This window comes from Hydractinia symbiolongicarpus, chromosome 9 (genome assembly GCF_029227915.1).
Source record: "Hydractinia symbiolongicarpus strain clone_291-10 chromosome 9, HSymV2.1, whole genome shotgun sequence".
Taxonomy (NCBI): domain Eukaryota; kingdom Metazoa; phylum Cnidaria; class Hydrozoa; order Anthoathecata; family Hydractiniidae; genus Hydractinia; species Hydractinia symbiolongicarpus.
The window spans coordinates 24421156-24439784 of record NC_079883.1 but is presented as its reverse complement, the minus strand read 5'-3'; the positions used below and the strand labels follow the sequence as shown (position 1 = coordinate 24439784).

The 18629-nt window shown below is 32.5% G+C and overlaps 1 protein-coding gene across 1 annotated transcript; it reads right to left on the bottom strand.

The window, feature by feature from the left end:
• Positions 1-6122: 6122 nt before the first annotated feature.
• Positions 6123-18525, bottom strand: LOC130658008 (uncharacterized). Its single transcript, XM_057461030.1, has 14 exons — positions 17931-18525; positions 17762-17850; positions 17358-17666; positions 16093-16200; positions 15425-15742; positions 14334-14669; positions 13411-13527; positions 12486-12755; positions 11896-12210; positions 11492-11722; positions 10387-10656; positions 9220-9498; positions 8734-9024; positions 6123-7487 (listed from the first exon to the last, which is right to left on the bottom strand). Exons 2-14 carry the CDS (start codon positions 17808-17810, stop codon positions 7393-7395), a joined length of 2988 nt encoding a protein of 995 aa, XP_057317013.1. The 5' UTR covers positions 17811-17850; positions 17931-18525; the 3' UTR covers positions 6123-7392.
• Positions 18526-18629: the final 104 nt, after the last annotated feature.

Here is an 18629-nt window from a genome sequence, read left to right as displayed (position 1 = left end):
TAAAATGCACCATGACTGCCTTTATCTTGAATTAATAATCCCCTTAGCACCAACAACACAATATTCATAACAACATAAATGATTGAATTTTTTCTTATAATTATAAAGAATTGTTTTAGAACAAATTAACAAATCGTAATTAAACTTTAAAAAAGGTTGAATTAAATAGAGATTCTCAACAAAAAACGTTATATTAAACAATCTACAAGTAACTTACATTCCGAGGGGCTATTTCAGAATACTTAGCTGCAACAATGTTTTAAGGGTACAATGTTGATTCTCAATTGTTCAAAGTAATAAATAAAGCTGGAAAAAAATACACTATTTAAAAGCAATACCTTATGCTTACAGCTTACAACAGGGGCAGAATAAAATAAGGAAATGTTTCATAATAAATACAAATGTGCAGCTTCTGCCTTTTTTACTGGATTTTATATTAAAAAAAAAAAAAAAAATACATATATACAGAAGAAATAAAAAATGAAGTATTCTCAAATTCATTTTTTTTAGTAAAGTGGTTCTGAAGGACAACCTTTTACTATGCAATTAGTAATTCAAACCATGGAATTTATCAAGTTATATCAGTAAAAGTTAATTAGTTTTAAAGTTTTTAGGGAAAATGTCTACAAAACAAGTTTGGCTTTCAACACTCTTGGCATGGAACGCCTTAGGAATTGTTTCTACCAATTTAAAAATGATTATCTCCACCTTATAACATTATCATTACGCATTATCATACGTAAAACCTCAAAACAAATCTTTTCTTTCTTGGGACTAAGCAAGCGTTAAGGTTAAAAAAGCTGCTTGCATGCACATCCAATCACAATCTGGAATATAGCTCTCACAAGGAGATCTAAGCATAAAATTGTAAAAAATCATTATAATTACTAATAAAAAATTATGGTAAATATTTAAAACATCAAATTGAATGGCTGAGAACATTAATTTTCTATATACCTATTCATACTACTTTATCATAGTGGAAGTTGAAGCCCAAAATCGTAAGAGCCGATTAAAGCTCTTTCATATAAAATCAACTTATTTCAAAGGTAAGCTTATCCTAGCAAGTCTCTTCAAAAAAAGATGCACATAAAAATAAGTTAAGTGAGTCTAATTTTTTTTGGTTATTACTTTACTTATATTTTACTTATATGCTCAAATGAAATGAAATGAATAATCTCTTATAATAATACCGAGCTTCCGTGTGTCTGTGTGTGACTTTTGCAAAGTCTATTATATTCTTCACAATTTTCTTTGATAAAGTCTCTAAAACATCACCTATAAATTTGTTCTGTAATTTACCAGACTTTAATATTAAAATAATATGGACGTCAAGATCTATAAAATAAAGGCACCAGGAATACAAATTTCTGAAAAAAAATTTTGTTTGATGACATCAGCAAAATTCTTAAACCCCTATATCTTCTTAGGCATTCGCCAAAATCATATAATTCTATACATCATTTTGATCAGCATCCCAACCTCTACTATACAACCTCTACCTTTTTTCCATTGTCCTTTTGCCTAAGTGGATTTCTCCACAGGCCTTATCGACTAGTAATAATTAATCTGACTGGAGTTTACATTATGTGATTTAATTTCTTCCCTTAATTAAGATTTCCATGCTCTTTCTATAACACAATCCTGAAAAACATTTTTTCTTTTGTGTTGAATGCTATTCTAATCTATTTAAATCTGTGCAATCTCATTGAGCATATTAGAATAGCAATAGAGCAATATGGTATCATTTCTAAGTTTTATTGAGATGTATTTTATAACTTAGTGCTAAGGACTTTTGTTAATTGCTGTTAAAAATATTGAAAAATGTTAAAATCAAATCTAAAATATAACATTATTTTTTCCTTTTTTTTTCTCTTTCCTAATCTTCACTTTTTTTAACAACATTTGGCCACTCAAAATATGGATTTTTTTTTTTGTATTTTGAATAGAAACTTGGGTATTATATCCTCTTCATTCTTGTTTTTTAATGCTCCAAACAACTTTATTAACTTTCAATGATGGGCACTGGATACCCAGCTTTCAAGTATTTTATATGTATATATTTTGTTTATTTTATCTTCGAAGTTATAAGCGATTCTCCTTGATCCATATAGCTCACCTCTTGTTGCATTTCTTTTATATCGTTTTGGTCTTTTTGAAATCCAATGGACTAGTTTCGTTTCTTTCTTAAATGCTATTGTTTTCAGATAGAATTTGTGTGTCCAAAAATCTTTCCAGATTAACTTCTATGTAAATTTCATATTTATGCGGCAATTGTTTAGTTTTGAGAAGACTAAATCAGGATATTGTTTGTTTCTCCTAGTGATAATGTTATCAACAAATTGTTTGTAAAATTTTAGTTTTAAAGGCTTTACAACATCGGCTTTAACTTTGTCATTCAAATATCAGACAATAACACAGACAAGGGGCCTCAATTGTGCATCCATCTGTTTGCATGTAAAATTAATTTGAAATATAAAAAACTTTTGTTTGTCAGCTTTAACATTAAGCGTTTAAGGATCAATCAAATGCATATATATTTGGGAATTTGTGTTTATCATATATTTTGTCTAGTATGTTCTCAATGGTCTCGTAACTGGGATGTTGCTGATAAGTGACTCAATGTATTTTTTCTTCCAGGTATAGCAATGGCTACACTTTCAGAATATCAGAAAAGTCTTTCTAGTTTATTTACAAAGCAGTTTCAGGTATTTATCAATGACTTGTGCAGCATTATATGTGTAGGTACGTATCGTCGCTTTAAAACATAGTATTTGGGCGATGATAGGTTGAAATTTTATCTTTTTTGTTGTTATCTCATTGATGTGTCATGAAGCTGCACTGGTTGATTTGAAATTCATTTCCCTGTGACAAAATAGATTCCGTTTTCTATCTTGCAATAGATGTTTCCATGTTTTTTAATAATTTGGTAGACATTTGGCATTGTTCTGTTATGTCTCAATATAAATGTCATATTTGCTGGGAAAACTTTTTTAAATTTATTTTTAGGAGATTTTTGCAAAGAATTCTTGTAGCCTTTGCTTGAGAAATGTTTGTAATAATTGATAGCAGTTTTCTTTGGCATTGTTAAATTTTTCAAATCCATCATGCTTGACCGAATATAATATTTCTTTAAAGATGGTGGATGTTCTATTTTTAGTGTATACCCATTCCACATTTTTTTGTTTGTATGTAGTGAGTCCATAACAGTAAACATTAGTAGAAATTGTGGATGGTCTTTTCTCCAGGGATTGTTTAACAGCTTTTAACATTTGTGCGGTGTATATTAGTATAAAGTGATCTAACATCTATTGAGATTAGGAGGACGTCTTTTGAAATTTTGGGTTGCTGTTCAATTTTATTGATGAAATCGATAGTACCCTTGACGTAAATTTTAATTCTTTAACGTTATTTTGTTAATGGTAATCAGTGAATAATGATATGTTACTTGTGTGAGTGAATACCAAACTTATGACTGTCTTTCCAGGATTATTTATTTTTTGTATTTTTGATAGTGGGTAGTCAATGTGTTCTCAGTTTGTCGAGAAGATGTTTTCGATCTGTACTTCAAATGCTGATTGATTTGAGTTAGCATATCTAAGCCAGCCAACAAGACGCAAAACAGGTGTGTGATCAGAAATGTACGATACGAAATGATCAGTTTTGAACTCATTTCCGCACCAGATTCATTACACTGTTATTCATGTATATATAAATTGCCAATGCAAAACACAAATTTGCTGATATGAAGTAGGTAAACCGTAAATATTTTCTTCTAGTTGACAAATGTCACGTGATACTTTTAAACAAATTACAAATCCGTATTTTTCAGGGTGGCCATTATGATTTGAGGGAAAACACGCCATTCACCCGTTCACCTACCTATCATAAAAAGGGGCTAAATTTTCCATAGAATCTGAATGTTTATTAAACGTCCATATTTTTCCTCAACTGAAAGTTGTACCATGTGACATTCCAACTAGGAGAATAACATTTTATTTTGGCAATTTTTTGCTGACATAAAGTATATAGCTAGGTAATACATAATAAATTGAATGCTGAGTTAGTTTAGCCCGGACTGCTTGTGAGATTCAAATGTTGAATTTAAAATTAAGATAGAATGTGAGTTGATAAGGAGAAAGGGCCTACCACAGTATAATCTCTAAGCTGCTGTAGCGCTACCTAAAAATTTAGCTAGAGATATGATAACTAGCTAGCTAATGGTTAGTAATTAGGAAATCAGAAGTTTTTATACAAGAAATAAAAAGTCCAAAATCAAAACTACAATGAAAGCAAAAAATTTACACCACTGCGGCACACAAAATAGAAGAATTTGTACATTATAAACATTAATAATTGAGTGCACTGCCCTTTTATTTTTTTGTGTTTACCTTTCATTTTCAACGGCCACCAAAAACATGACTGTGTGATCACGTTAACAATTTACGAAATAAATTAATAAATAACAATTGAACAATAAGACACGGGAACTAGGTTGATCACATATCCCTCCTCGCCGTCTCCAGGGCCTCTTAGCCCCTGAGCCGTTTTCTCATGATATTCAAATATTTAATAAAAACGGAAAGATTCTCCGGAAACAAGAATGCACCATGGGACACAAGGTCGGTTGTGTAAAAGAGAGAACTAGGAGACTAAAAGCTTGGCAAAATGCAGCTATTCATCAAAACTCAATACCACCGATATCTCATACAATATATAATAACAACGCAGTCCTTTTTGTGTAGCAGCAACTGCCGAAACGATTCTGCGTTCTTACGGCCTGTAACGATAGGACAAAAATATTTACGTTAAATATATGATTAACAAAAAACAGAAATGTGAATTGACCATTACTATTGCGTGTTCTATAACAAAATAAAGCTTTTGAATTTTCTCGTATTAAGCAAACCTTCCCCAGGGCATGCGTCTCCGGGGATTCTTGTCTTTTTGACATCGAAACCGGCGCGGTGAAGAAACTTTTTACCCATTAAGTAAGCGCTACACTGGCTTTGACATTAGGCAACAAAGCCTGGGACGAGGATGCGTATTAGGAACTGTTCACGTTCACGATTACGGCTTGGCCAGGTAAAATAACCGGAAGAATGAATATAATTCATAAATTTCTTTTTAATTTTGTATATTTTGAAACAACCTCTTTTACCTTAGAACTTCTTTGTACATATAATATAGAAAGCAAAAAAGGAAGAGCTGAAACTGAAGTTAATAAAAAAAGGTAGATTACACTTGGTAAATTTATTTTCCGTAAGCAAATTACACGCTAGAATCGAGTATTATAAAAGCGTTATATTTAACACGTTATTGAATTAAATTTAGGATCACGAAATCCCATCAAAAATAAGGGGATAAAGAGAACCTCGTCCCAGGAGTTCTTGCCTTTTTAACATCAAGAACAGCGGCAAAGCTTCTGAATTTTTTCGTATTAGGCAACAAACCTGGAACGTTGCATTTTCCTTTTTCATAAACTTATGGTCTGTTTGCATGAGAGACGGAGACAGGACAATTGCCGGGGCGAGACGTTTTGTCAGGACCCTGCTCCCATCAATAATTATACTAAAATCATGGAAACATTTTTGTCTCAGCACAATTTTGTCTCGTCCCGTCCTGGCAGAGCTAAATTCCTAGGACGAACGGGGTAAAATGTATATTTCAATGGAAAGAAAAAAACGGAAAACCTTTTTCCACAAGAAGGGACAAAATCCTCCTGAAAAACCGGCTGTGTAAATTCAGAAAAACAAATTTACCCTGTAAAAGTAATAACATAGAAAGAATAATTTTATAATTTTACTTGACAATTTCGACAATAACTCAGTTACGAAAAGCTTCGTGCTACTTTATAAATTAAAAATAAAATTTTAACATGTGTTTTTAAAACTTTTCTTATTTATTTGTTGGCTGATTTATCATAAATAACTTTATACATATGGAAATTTTAACTCTAAATATGGGTGAGCCATACTTCATGCAACAACTTAAGTTGTTCCATGAAGTATGGCTCACCGTAAAAGTTGTGAACACAACAAATAATTTTTCGTAGTATTTTCGCTAAAACAGGATGTTATCAATAGATACACGTGAACACACTGAATAAAATACAAAAAATCTTTAAAAAAATATTTTCTTGTACCAGTTTTTATACAAACTATAATTTCGGAAAATTCTCTGTTAAGTCTTCCTGCACCAAAGCGTTTTTTGATATTTTTGTCTTCTTAAAGAGAGAGGGTGCTCGGAGAATTTATTGTAAAATATAAAAATATACCTTCGACAAAATATACTGTCTAAAGAGTGCATGTAAATTATATATACAAAACAAGAAAGTGAACGAAACAATGCTGTTGTGTGAGTTGTAAAATTTGAACACTGTAGAGCTTTTCAATTATTAGACAAGAAAAAAAAAACGGTTCATTTTTTGTTATATTGTAATATAAAAGTTAAACCAAAACAAGTACCAATAAAAATAGCATATTACCAGATTGACCGTAAAATAGTTTTACACTGCCTTAAAAATGAATATATACAATTCTAAAATATTAAAAATGTGGTGACTTTTTAATATTTCGGTTTCAAACCCAGCCTTTCTAATTCACGTCAGAACACAGCAAGCAACGAGGTGAATGCCGAGGTTATTTGGGAAAAAAAGGCAAAGTTCTGCCAAGGAAAATTTTTTCTTCAATTTATAGAATTCTTCGATTGCCTTGAATCTATCGTAAGTATATAAAAAGTATAAGTAGAAAAGCGATAGAGAGTATTCCTTAAATGCAAGAATCAATCAAGATCATAAAGTGGTTGCTAAAGCATTTTGCTTATTACCCTAAACAAAATTAAGTACTTTCAATGTGAACAAGCTGATTTGGAAAAGAAAAGCTCGAATTTAAAAGGTAAATTGCCGATGTCAGACACCAAAATTAAAGTTCATATCACAACGTAAAACTGTGGATTGCCAAGGTGAATCATAAAAACGAAAATTCAAGGCGACATTTTTTTAAAGACGTGAAATGGGTAAATGCTGGCTAGAAAAAAAATTGAATTAGAAAGGCTGAAACCAATACCACAAACGTTTCAAATGTGCTAAATTTCTTTTTCTTTTTTTTTTAGAAAAACCTGATTTATAGAAGTTGGAAGTTACGAGTTTGAGCTTAACAAATTTCTTTATAACTTGATTCAGGTCTTGGGAGAATCAACCAGTAAACTTTCTTAACAACTTGATTCAGGTCTTGGGAGAATCAACCAGTAAACTTTCTTAACAACTTGATTCAGGTCTTGGGAGAATCAACCAGTAAACTTTCTTAACAACTTGATTCAGGTCTTGGGAGAATCAACTAGTAATCTTTTTTAACAACTTGATTCAGGTCTTGGGAGGATCAACCAGTACTATTAAACGTCAACGGCGTTATTATCTTCTCTTGGGGTATATGCAGGCGGAAGTCCTCGTGGTACTGACGTTAAAGTTCGTTCACTGCTCAACATACCTAAGCACAGTAAGATTATAAGACGCCTTGACATCTGTTAAATCTAGGAGAATTTCTCCTAATTTAATGAAATTAAAAAATATTTTATGTTTAGAAAATTAAAGTCTGTACAAAAGCCACATTACACAGTGCTCATGCCCATGATTTGACTTTCCATCTTTGGAAAATAACACAATACAAGGATATTTAGGTATTTAGGTTTTGTAGATCTTGATGTGAAAATTAAAAATAATAGACAGATTTTGTATTTTATGGCCCAAAAATTAGGAAAAATGATGCCTTCTTTTATATACAGTATTTTCTCTAATTTACCGACACTCCAAAACGCAGGTACCTCTGATTAACACACAGATTTCATTACAACGCTGAATTTTAGTCATAAAAACTTTCTAAAAAGCGGATAGATAATTAGCGGACCTATTTTATACACGAAATGGGTATATTTTACCTTTTTATCTTTCTAATTAGCGTAGCATCTAATTAATCTGCAGGTAATGAAGTAACTGCTCTTAAAAATTGTTTTTTGTAGAGAAATATAATAAAGATTTATATGGTCGTTGCTATTTTGAAAATTTAGAAATAACACCATTTAGCACTCTTTCCGTATTTACAAAAAACAAACAAACCAACATATCTTTTTTTTTTTTGAAAAATATGAAACAAACCCAGTCCTACAATCCTCCAAACAATTCTCGAAAAACACAAAATATGCTCGCTTTACCAAATATAAGCCTTAAAATATTAACGTTCTAAAAGGCAGATCACCTCTAATTAACAGATAGATTTCTTTTTTGCACCAATGGCGCCCGCTAATTCTTACATCTTATTCGTCCTAATTTTCGTACAGTCGCGCAAGTTTGTTATTGTGCAAAATTTAGAACATAAATTACAGAAAATTAAACACACACGAAAATATAATTTCATTGTGTGCATGAAAGTAAAACATGTAAAAAGAGAAAATTTTGTTCTTATTTGCAGAAGTGAGATTTGCGCGAAATCATATTGCCATCGCGCGAAAATTTACACGCACACATCTATACGATTGGCTAAAATTAGTGCGGGTAAGGTACTATACACACGAGTGGATATTTTTTACATTTTTTTATAAAGTGCATATAAAAATATTCCGAATTAATTGGAAAACACACGAATCTATCATAAATATTTTTTAAGAAGAAATAAGACGAAATTTAATTTTTTTGTATTTTTTGAGGATTTCAACTTGAAGTTCACAACAAGTACTTACCAGTTTCTGCTGACTCAGCAGCATCATGCTCAAATATATCTTCAAACGCAGGCGGAGGCGTGGTCGGTTTGTCTTGTTCTGACTGGTCGTAGCTGGGTAAGATTAAATTGATCGCCTCATTGCGACAATTCATAGCAACCGCTCCTCTTTCAAGTTCAAACCGAGCGCGTTTGCGCTGAACATAAAAGACAGCTATAAGCAGAACGATCATGAAAACGATCGATGCAGGTACTACGGTACCAACTACCAGATTGGTTGAATGGTGGCTGCTCTCACTTAAAGCTGATGATACTATAAAATAAAACGGAATTAATAAAGTTACTTATTAGAAAACAATAACCAAGATTGGTTCAATAAGATTAAAACTTCCCTCCCTCTTTCCTAGATAGACTAAAAACGCAGGTCCCTGTCCCCCGGCAGTCCCTTTAAGCCCCTCCTCCCTCCCTCTCGGCACATACAACCCTAAACAACATTTACTATACACACCTTGCTTTTCACACAGCAGGTAGCCATCTTGGATGCCATGATACAACACGTTTCCACCAACTTTTCCGCACTGCTTTTCGTACTGCGTTTTACTTAAACACTCCCGGTAATAGTTACCGCTCCACCGTAGAGATTTTTCACAAGAAGTGCTATTTGAACCCCACAAGTAGAAGTGTGACGATGGCCAACAAGTTATTTGAGCAGTAACTCCAGCTGTACGCTTCGGTTGACTATAGTTCACGATAGCATTTCTAAGATTTAGTTTTGGACAAACTTGACCTAAAACACGAAGTAAGGATGTTTTTCGTATGTTACGTGGCTTGGACAAGCTTGTGCAATTTCATGCACAATATCTACAAAGCAATCGGTTAAACAAAATGTTTTCTTGTAGTTGAAATTATGAAAACACGTGTAGGCATTTTCGCGGTTTTACCTCAAATCAAGAGATGCATGAAGCTTCAAGACACGTTGGGGCACAGAATCACGTAGGCAGAGAAAAGTCAAAAAAGGGTGAAAAGAAATGATGTGAAAAAGAACGCATCTGAAATAACTTACAGAAAATATTTAGTATATTGCCAGTTTAACTTCTAAACAAAATGTATGGTATAACGTAAATAAAATTGCAACAAAAATTTACAAAAGCTGTCTATCGGATTGTGATATCTGTTACGAATTTGGGCATGACATATTTTGCTATTCAGATATGCAATAATATTTGTTACGCACTACACAAAAATTTTTTAAAACGAAGAATACGCCATTTGTCCCCCTTCGTATCTCATTCAGACAGAAGACGATCGGCTTTCATGATGGCTGATGAAAGGGTAGTTAGTGTTAGTGATTTTAGTCTTCCCATGCATAGACCCTTAAAGAGGTTGCAGTTAATTCAGTAAACTCAGTGTGCCTAAGTATGCGCAATACAGCAGGTTGACTATAATATAGCTTTGACTGTAACCATAAACGCACTATGGCAAAATAATGTATGAGTTTGTTATGTCCGATCTAAATACGCGTTTAGAGAAGATTCCCGCTGTTATTCGGCACAAAGAAACTTTTGCATGAAAAAAATATAGAAAAAAGTACACTGAAAGCTGACTGGTATTTTACTGACCAAAATTGCTTGTAAACAAAAAATCATTTTAAGACTTAATATAGAATCATCCCTACCTTTACACATGGGCCACCCTGGCGACCAACGCCCTTTCACACTGCCACCCTCTGCTTCAAGACATTGACTTCTAATGAGAGCGTGACCATTAGAATTGATAAATGATGTTCCATAGGGACAATAAAAATCCAGCGTCTCGAGGATCAAATACTTCTCCTGATGAGGCTTGTTATTCGCGTGAACTCGATTGGGCGTTGGATTTAACCAGTGTTTTTTCGATTCTTTGGTCGCAGAATACTCATTGATGCAAGTTACGTTTTCACTTTTACCTACAATAAAAACTTGACATTTAACGTGTGGAGAAATCCTTTATATATCGTATTTCGTGTTTCCGTAACAGACAGACAGACAGACAGACAGACAGACAGACAGACAGACAGAAAGACAGACAGAAAGACAGACAGAAGGACGAAGGCTACTATTATAGAGATAGTCGTTAGCCCGTGGAAAAATCCATGGATTCGCTCGTCCTTTAAATTTACCCGTCGCAACAAAGTGGACAAAAATATATCGCATTTGATATATTTGATATTCGTGTTTCTTCAGCATGATTTTTTAACTCAACGGGGGGGAGTCCGAGCAGAGACTACAAACACAAAATACAGCTATTATTAAAGAGACTAGTCGTTAGCCCTTGGAAAAATCCACAGGGTCGCCCGTCCTTTAAATTTACCCGTCGCAGCAAAGTGGACAAAAATATATCGCATTTGTTATTGGTGCGCATTTTAAAAATTTCGTGTTTCCGTTACGGGACGCGGCTTTCGCCGACACACAGACAAAATAAGGCTATTATTAAAATGAAGTGATTTCGACTCTCTTGGGAAATGCTTATCGACACAGACAGACGAATGCGTACAAGCACATTCTCAATAACTGAGACTCCTAAAAGACCTACGAAGAAGTGCGATATATCGAGAGTTGGCAATTGAGAAATGGGCGCCAATACGCTCAGATTATTTTTTAACTAAAAAATTATATTATTAGTTCTTATAAAAACAACCTTTGTTGTAATCTTTTTGAATGTAGTGATTCAATATAAAAACCTTCAAAACCTTTTAGGAAATGTTTAAAACATTCGTTAAAATATTCCCCCCACCTCCTTACCTCTACAAATCGGCCAAGGCGAGGTCCAGGCATCGTAATTTCTGCATGTACTGAACTTTCTTTTTTCTCCACTTTCGAAATTGAAACCGCTTGGACATTGAAAGCTGACGACCTCATTCACTTCATAAAATGTGTTTTGTTTATAGTGGGGATATATCCCAACGTAGGATTCGCCAGTAGCAAGTGCGATATAGTAGTCATTTGTACACCTGAACTCCTTAGAATTTGACCCTAAAATTAAGAACAGTTTGGTCAAGACGTTCTTTATTACTCGAACAAAAATAAGCTCAAGTCGTTGACGACACTGTGGAAACATCGAAATATAACAACAGGGAAACCCATATTTATCATCAAAAAACACACACACAACGTTATGAAACAAACATCACCGCGAATAAGTGTACCTCTAGTCGTGAAGTAAGATGTTTTTTCTTTCAAGCCTTGCTTATTCAAACTACTGTAGACTGTTATTGTGTACACGTACAACCCGTTCCAACGAAGCCGATCCAAAACTGCGTACGTGTGACCACTCTTTTTTGTATACAAGCAAATATGTCTCCTTAAAGACAGCACAAGACAATATTTCACGATATATTTTAATTTATCAGCATCGTTATTGTTTAAAATAGAAGGTGGGGTCCATGATAACTTCCAAGAATTTGCCACACGTGATACAATCTTATCGTTCTCTACTGGACCAGGAAGACCAATCCGAGTCGCTAAAACCGACAGCAAATACTTTATCTATCTTACTTACTAAATAGAGCATGCCGTTGTTTCATTTAGGGAAATTAAAGTCTAAACAGAAAAACAAATCAAAGTTTTCCCTTCCTTGTGAGTGTTAAATAGTCAAATCTAAAAAACAATTACCTTTGAACTTCCAAAGACCTGGAACACTAAAAACTACACGTAGTTGTCATAGCAACCAACACTGAAGGAGGTTATTTAACACCCCTTTAGCTCTGCAAATAATTATTTCACATAAATTTCTTACTGGTTTCAGCTGAAACTAGCGACCAGTGTCCCCATCCGATCGCATTCAAAGCACGTATCTGTACAGTGTAGTTCCTCATCTTCACAAGGTTAGTAAAATTTGCCTTGATGTGTGTTTGTGACGTATTGTGATAAAACATTTTTGTCACGCCCATTCCTCTTAGGTTCACTTCGTATTTACTCACTGTCGCAAAAGATAATTTGCGCCATTGTACTGTAATGAACTCGTCACCAGTCTTCAAGACTTGCAAAGATATTGGACCTGGCACATCTGTTAAAACAGAAAAAAATAAAATTGTTTTCTTCGCCATAGGGATTATTATATAAAAAAGAACATATAAAATTTACAATAAAATACACAAAGCTTTTCGTAAATAAAACTTTACATCGTGAGGTAAGTAATACTGCTAATACAATAAAGCCACTATATATATATAATAAAATTTTTTGCTGAAACTCTCAAAGGAAAATTTGAAAATATGCTTTGTTCGTAACAGCGGCAAATGTTGTGTTTGGCTTAAATGATCACCTTACCCTCGGTCCCAGAGCAATTTTTTTCCTGGGATTGAGGTTGTAATTATCTTAGTTTCATTCCAGGACGTCTTGCTTTTTTCGTTTTTTTACTATCAACTGACAGTTCCATAGAAAATATTAAATCTCCTTAAAATCTGAGGATCCGTGGATTCTTTTACAGGCTAACGACCGGTTTGCTCTGAATATTTGTCTGGAGTCTATGATGGGTTTATAAAATGGCATTCTCAATTGCTTGTGGCTACAGCTTTTAATTTTTATATATCATGTCCAGAACATTACAGCACCTCTGGGTCCCTAAATTCAGCTTTACAGGTACGCGGCTTAAAATCTCAAACTAAATTTATTTGCAAAAGGACAAATATCCCCAGGATTACATTCAGAGGTACACTTACTGCAATTAGCCCACTTGTTTTCATCTGAACTATCTGCACAATCAACCACTCCATCACACGTTTTTAAAATATCAATACATTGATTGACATTTTCGCAAGAAAAAGAAGGGCAGCTATCTAGAAAATAAAAAAAAATGATATTGAATAGATTAGGTGACAGGTTAAGGAAAGAAATTTTTGAAGTAAAAAATTTTTGTGAGTCATTAGTTTTGCATTAGTTTAAGACCCTAATGGCAAAATTAAGTTCTGCAAAATTAAACTTAGAGCAAGATCACAAAAAACAAGTTCTGCAAAATTAAACTTAGAGCAAGATCACAAAAAAACAAGTTCTGCAAAATTAAACTTAGAGCAAGATCACGAAAAACAAAGTTCTGCAAAATTATTAAACTTAGAGCAAGACCACAAAAAGCAAGTTCTGCAAAATTAAACTTAGAGCAAGATCACAAAAAATCAAGTTCTGCAAAATTAAACTTAGAGCAATATCACAAAAAAACAAGTTCTGCAAAATTAAACTTAGAGCAAGATCACGAAAAACAAAGTTCTGCAAAATTATTAAACTTAGAGCAAGACCACAAAAAGCAAGTTCTGCAAAATTAAACTTAGAGCAAGATCACGAAAAACAAAGTTCTGCAGAAATATATATATATATTTTTCTTAATTTTAAATTGACAGAAATATTCGAAATTCTTTCAGATGATGCTGTATGATTTGTTGTGGTTTAAAAATATGGTGAATTGTTCAAACATATTAATGTACTTTTAAATCTACAAGTAAACAAACTACTACTGATGGCCAATGTTGCTTATACTAAACGAACATGTGTTTATTTATGCTGTGCTAATTTCAATTTTGGAAAATCCAGAAATGCCAAACCATGCAGTCATCCTTTAAATTCAAACAAAAAACAAAGTAATATTTCTAACCTCTGTATTTTGTGTGAAAGATTTGTTTTTGGGACCTCCACAAATGTGATATGTTGTAAAATCTAATATGCATGCTGTAACTAGAAACATATATAGTATAGCTGTATGTTGAATTAGGTTGCAAGTTTTTCAACAGAGAAGATCTACTTCTGTGAACCGTCTGATATTTGCACCCACGCACTCCACAAATACTTATGCGATAGAGTGGTTCAAAGGTCTTATTCTTTACAACAATCTCTGGCATGGACCAAACGACTTTCCATGTTGTTGATTCTGCAAATTTGACTGGTGCAATTTTAACATTCACCGGCACAAGTGCCCTAGAATATGTTTGCCCTAAAGAATAACATTACATACATAAATAATTGTTTTTCTAGTAATAATAAACTTAAGATAAAATACGTAATATGTTAGCACAAACAATGTTTAGATTAGGCAACTGAAAGCAGAAGAGAATTGAGCTGAATTCCCACCCAAAAAAAACAGTTTGTATCAGAATAGAGCAAAAAATAATGCTAATTGCTTTTTTGTTTCAACAGTTTTTGTCGCTTTGCCTCCAATTTTGGAACAGGATGAAAAAATTTATCAACCAATCAGACTTCAGAGAGTGCGATTGTTTCAGCTGACCTGACTTTACAAAAAACCAAATAATTTACGATTTAGTGGATATCTATTGTATGTCTATTGTATGTCACTCTCTGACATGTTAGGTTTGATTCTGTAATAAACACAATATTTTAAAAGGTGCCTAGAATGGAAAATGAGGTTGAACACATATTGTAGAACTTCGAAAGTTATTATGGGGTACTTATCCAAAATTTAGGAAAATTTAGAAAACAGGCCATTTCGGCATAGGTGCTATGATAAAGTTTGATTTTCATGTCACTGCGCAGGTTTGATAACAGAAAATGTCAAAAATTGCTCTTATTTAAATAAAAAGAGTCTCTAAAAGACTTGAAAGGGTGATGTTTAAAAAAAGGTGGAATTTATCACACAATGCTTCACTGATAATTTATCAATTTAACAGGCCAGTAAAATTAGAAGTGGATGTCTACTTGAAGAAAAAACACAATGCATGTATAGTAACTTACTCCTCTGATATTTTCCAATTTTTGCTTTGACAATAGGTGACCATGCACTTGGATGGAATGAGCTGAGAGCTCGTACTCTGAAACTGTACACAGTGTCACGCGTAAGGTTTTCAAACTGTTCGAAAAAGATAAGAGATCTAAAACCTTTGTATTTATCTTTCATAACCACTTTTTTCTGACTTGTTTCTAAATTTTCAATTTCATAGCTGTAGATAGAGAAACTAGGTTCTTCCAGTGCAGCCCATTGCAACGATATATAAGATATCCCTTTCTTGACAACATTTAAAGTAGTGATAGTAGGAGGACCAATGTAATTCCCTGTGAAAATATACAAATAAATTATAATTACAAACCCAATTAGCAATGCTATTAAACACACAAGTGCAGGAGCAGTAAAAGCAACATTAAAAATTGAGAATGAAACATGCAGTGAAGAAAATAAGGATTATACTGACAACTAGAAAGTATGAGTTAAACAGACGAGAAAAAAAATACGAATTAGACTAACAAAAAAATAAATATGAATTGAACTGAACTGACAGGAAAAAAAATGAATTAAACTGAAAAATAAAATAAAATAAAGTAAAAAAGTAATAAAGTAAAAAAAATGAACGTAGCGGAAAAAAAAATAATAATATGGAATGTAATAGCAACAAAAAAATACTTACAGCATGATCTACCTTTTCCTAGCGAGTATCTTGTACAATCTTGTACACCATGACAGCCTCTGCTGCATGTCCTTGTCTTACAGAAAAACGTTTGAGTGCGACATTCCACTAAATCAGATAGAAATACTGCAGAATAATATTGGTAGACAGAAATAGATCTAGTATTATTTAAGCTTTTTAGTACCAGAATTAAAATGCCATTTGACATTACAGCATTATGTGAGCAATGTATTGCTATGTTTTGTATCATATTACTGAATGCTGCTTACAGTATACTTTTAGAAGCTCTTGTTGTCTTTCTCCTAATTAAAATTCTTTATTTTGTTTCAATGAAACCATGTTCAAAAAAAAGAGAAATTTCTCTGCAGGATTTTCTAAAACAAAATTTGACTTAAAAATATGTAGTAGTTATTGCACAGTGCTGAGAAAATTATTGTAAGTATTTTTTATCTTCTTTTGTTCTCGTTTACATATTTCGTTTACATATTTCTTTAGGCCAGTGAAATATATATGAGAACAAAACTGTTAGTCATGGTTCATGCAGTTTTTTGTTTAACAGTAAATAGAGTTATTTCAAGACAAATATGTAGATTGGATAATTTAATACATGACAAATTTCCGTATTTTGACCGATCAAATTAAACACAAATCTCCTTCAACGTGTTATAAATCTCTCTAAAGTCATGGCCAGACTAACTATCCAAGCCGCAAAGAGCACCTGGCAACTGATGACTATTTGCAAACAAAAGAACAATTGAACAGCGAATATTTATGTTTGTTTCATAAAAATTATGTTTTATTTGAGAAGTAAATTTTACACTAAAACAAGTGCGATAACTAGTTTATTATATGAGCCAACATAAATTTTACACTATTAAATGTCCCTACTGGAAGACTATTTTAGTATTATAATTTTTGGCGTGAAATTTAGAAACAAATTATAAAAAACATAGCTTTCACGTTACTACTAATTTACTAAAATACACAACAGATAGAAATTTAACAACATGACTATGTACCTAGAGCTTAAAACGCTGATAAAAAAATTGTATAGGATTATGTGCTTTCACAAACATATAAGGAAATGTAAGGGTTTGGAAATTTTGCTGAGGTACACCCGTTGCCTCTGTTGTAAAAATCTCTATTGTAGGAATAAAATCAAGTACTTTTGACTTAGTTTTAATTTTAATATTAAAATTAAAAACAAGTTTAGTCTTTTTTCCCAATTATAAAAAAACAGATGAATTATTTAAAATAAAACTTACAAGCTCGTTCTGTAAACAACTGTTTTCCACTTCGCTCGGTCCATGACAAAGCTCCGGTATCTGAATATGCGTAAATTGTAAAATCATGATCAACATCACGAGTCAATCTGGTTAACGTCACAAAAGGTGTTGAGAGAAGAAAAGTCGTTTTGCAGTTTCCATATAAACAGTATTTAAAATGGTAGCTAATTAGTGTCAAGTTTTCGGTATTGCTGACATTATAAAGAAATGGTGGATCCCAAGAAATACTCCATGCGCTTACTCCAAAGTATGAAAGTGGTGATGCATATACTCTATATTGAGAGGCATCTAAATAGATACAAGATGTTAGCACTACCACCTGCAGGATAACAATCCATGAAAAAAAAACATTAAGCAAATAGTGTCACAAATAAAATAGTTACCTATGCAAGATGCAAATGAGATGACAACTAAAAATTTCAGATACTCCATGTTGCAACAACATCGCAACTGCCTGATGATTGTTTATAGACTGAAAGAGTGAAATATGTAACTTATTTGGTTTGTGACATACAAACATTGAAATTTACAAATTTTCAAGCAAAGTATTACCATTTTTCTTGTCCTGTATTAACCATTACTTTAGTTGAAGTAAAACATAACGCCTAATTCAGTAGGTAAAGAACTACCAGAATTTTATATTTAAATTCATTAAATTTAAAGTTCTACATTAAAAACAAGAAATCAGCTGTATTATGTTGTCACAGAAACAATTGCGGAAGGTTACAGAGGAAAGAAAATAGGCTTGCGTAAGAACAGATAGAGGATAAATAAAACAGTATTTAACTATGGGTTAAACACAAACTGGTATCATTTCTACATTGGTTGCTAAAAATAAGATCTATAAATCCTTAAAAAAACACCACACATTTACTTTTATAATATAGACCGATCAACTAGCATTTAGAAATAATCAAAACTAAAAGTTTTAAAAATCAGACTCACAAAATTAAGTCAACACAAATTTTAGGATCTTCTTTAACAAAATTAACACCAAAATAATATACCTTAGAAAGGTATAAAATATTTTATATTTGAAAAAGTGGGTGTCCTGTTTTTCTTGGTATCTGACTTATAAAATAAATTTACACACAAAAATAACTTTTCTTACTAAAATATACAATACTAAATTATCTAAAAAAGACTAAATAACTTAGGCCGCAATAATTTTTTTAAAGCTTAGACATATCTTTATTTAAAAGAGACCTGGACAAATTCAAACTCCACTTGACCAAGAGAACTTTTAAAATG

Coding starts and splice junctions, on each gene's coding strand:
- LOC130658008 (XM_057461030.1), bottom strand. CDS start 17,810: ATGGAGTATCTGAAATTTTTAGTTGTCATCTCATTTGCATCTTGCATA. Junction 14,670..15,424: donor AATTGGAAAATATCAGAGGA/GTAAGTTACTAT, acceptor GTTATTCTTTAG/GGCAAACATATTCTAGGGCA. Junction 13,528..14,333: donor CTTTCACACAAAATACAGAG/GTTAGAAATATT, acceptor TTTATTTTCTAG/ATAGCTGCCCTTCTTTTTCT.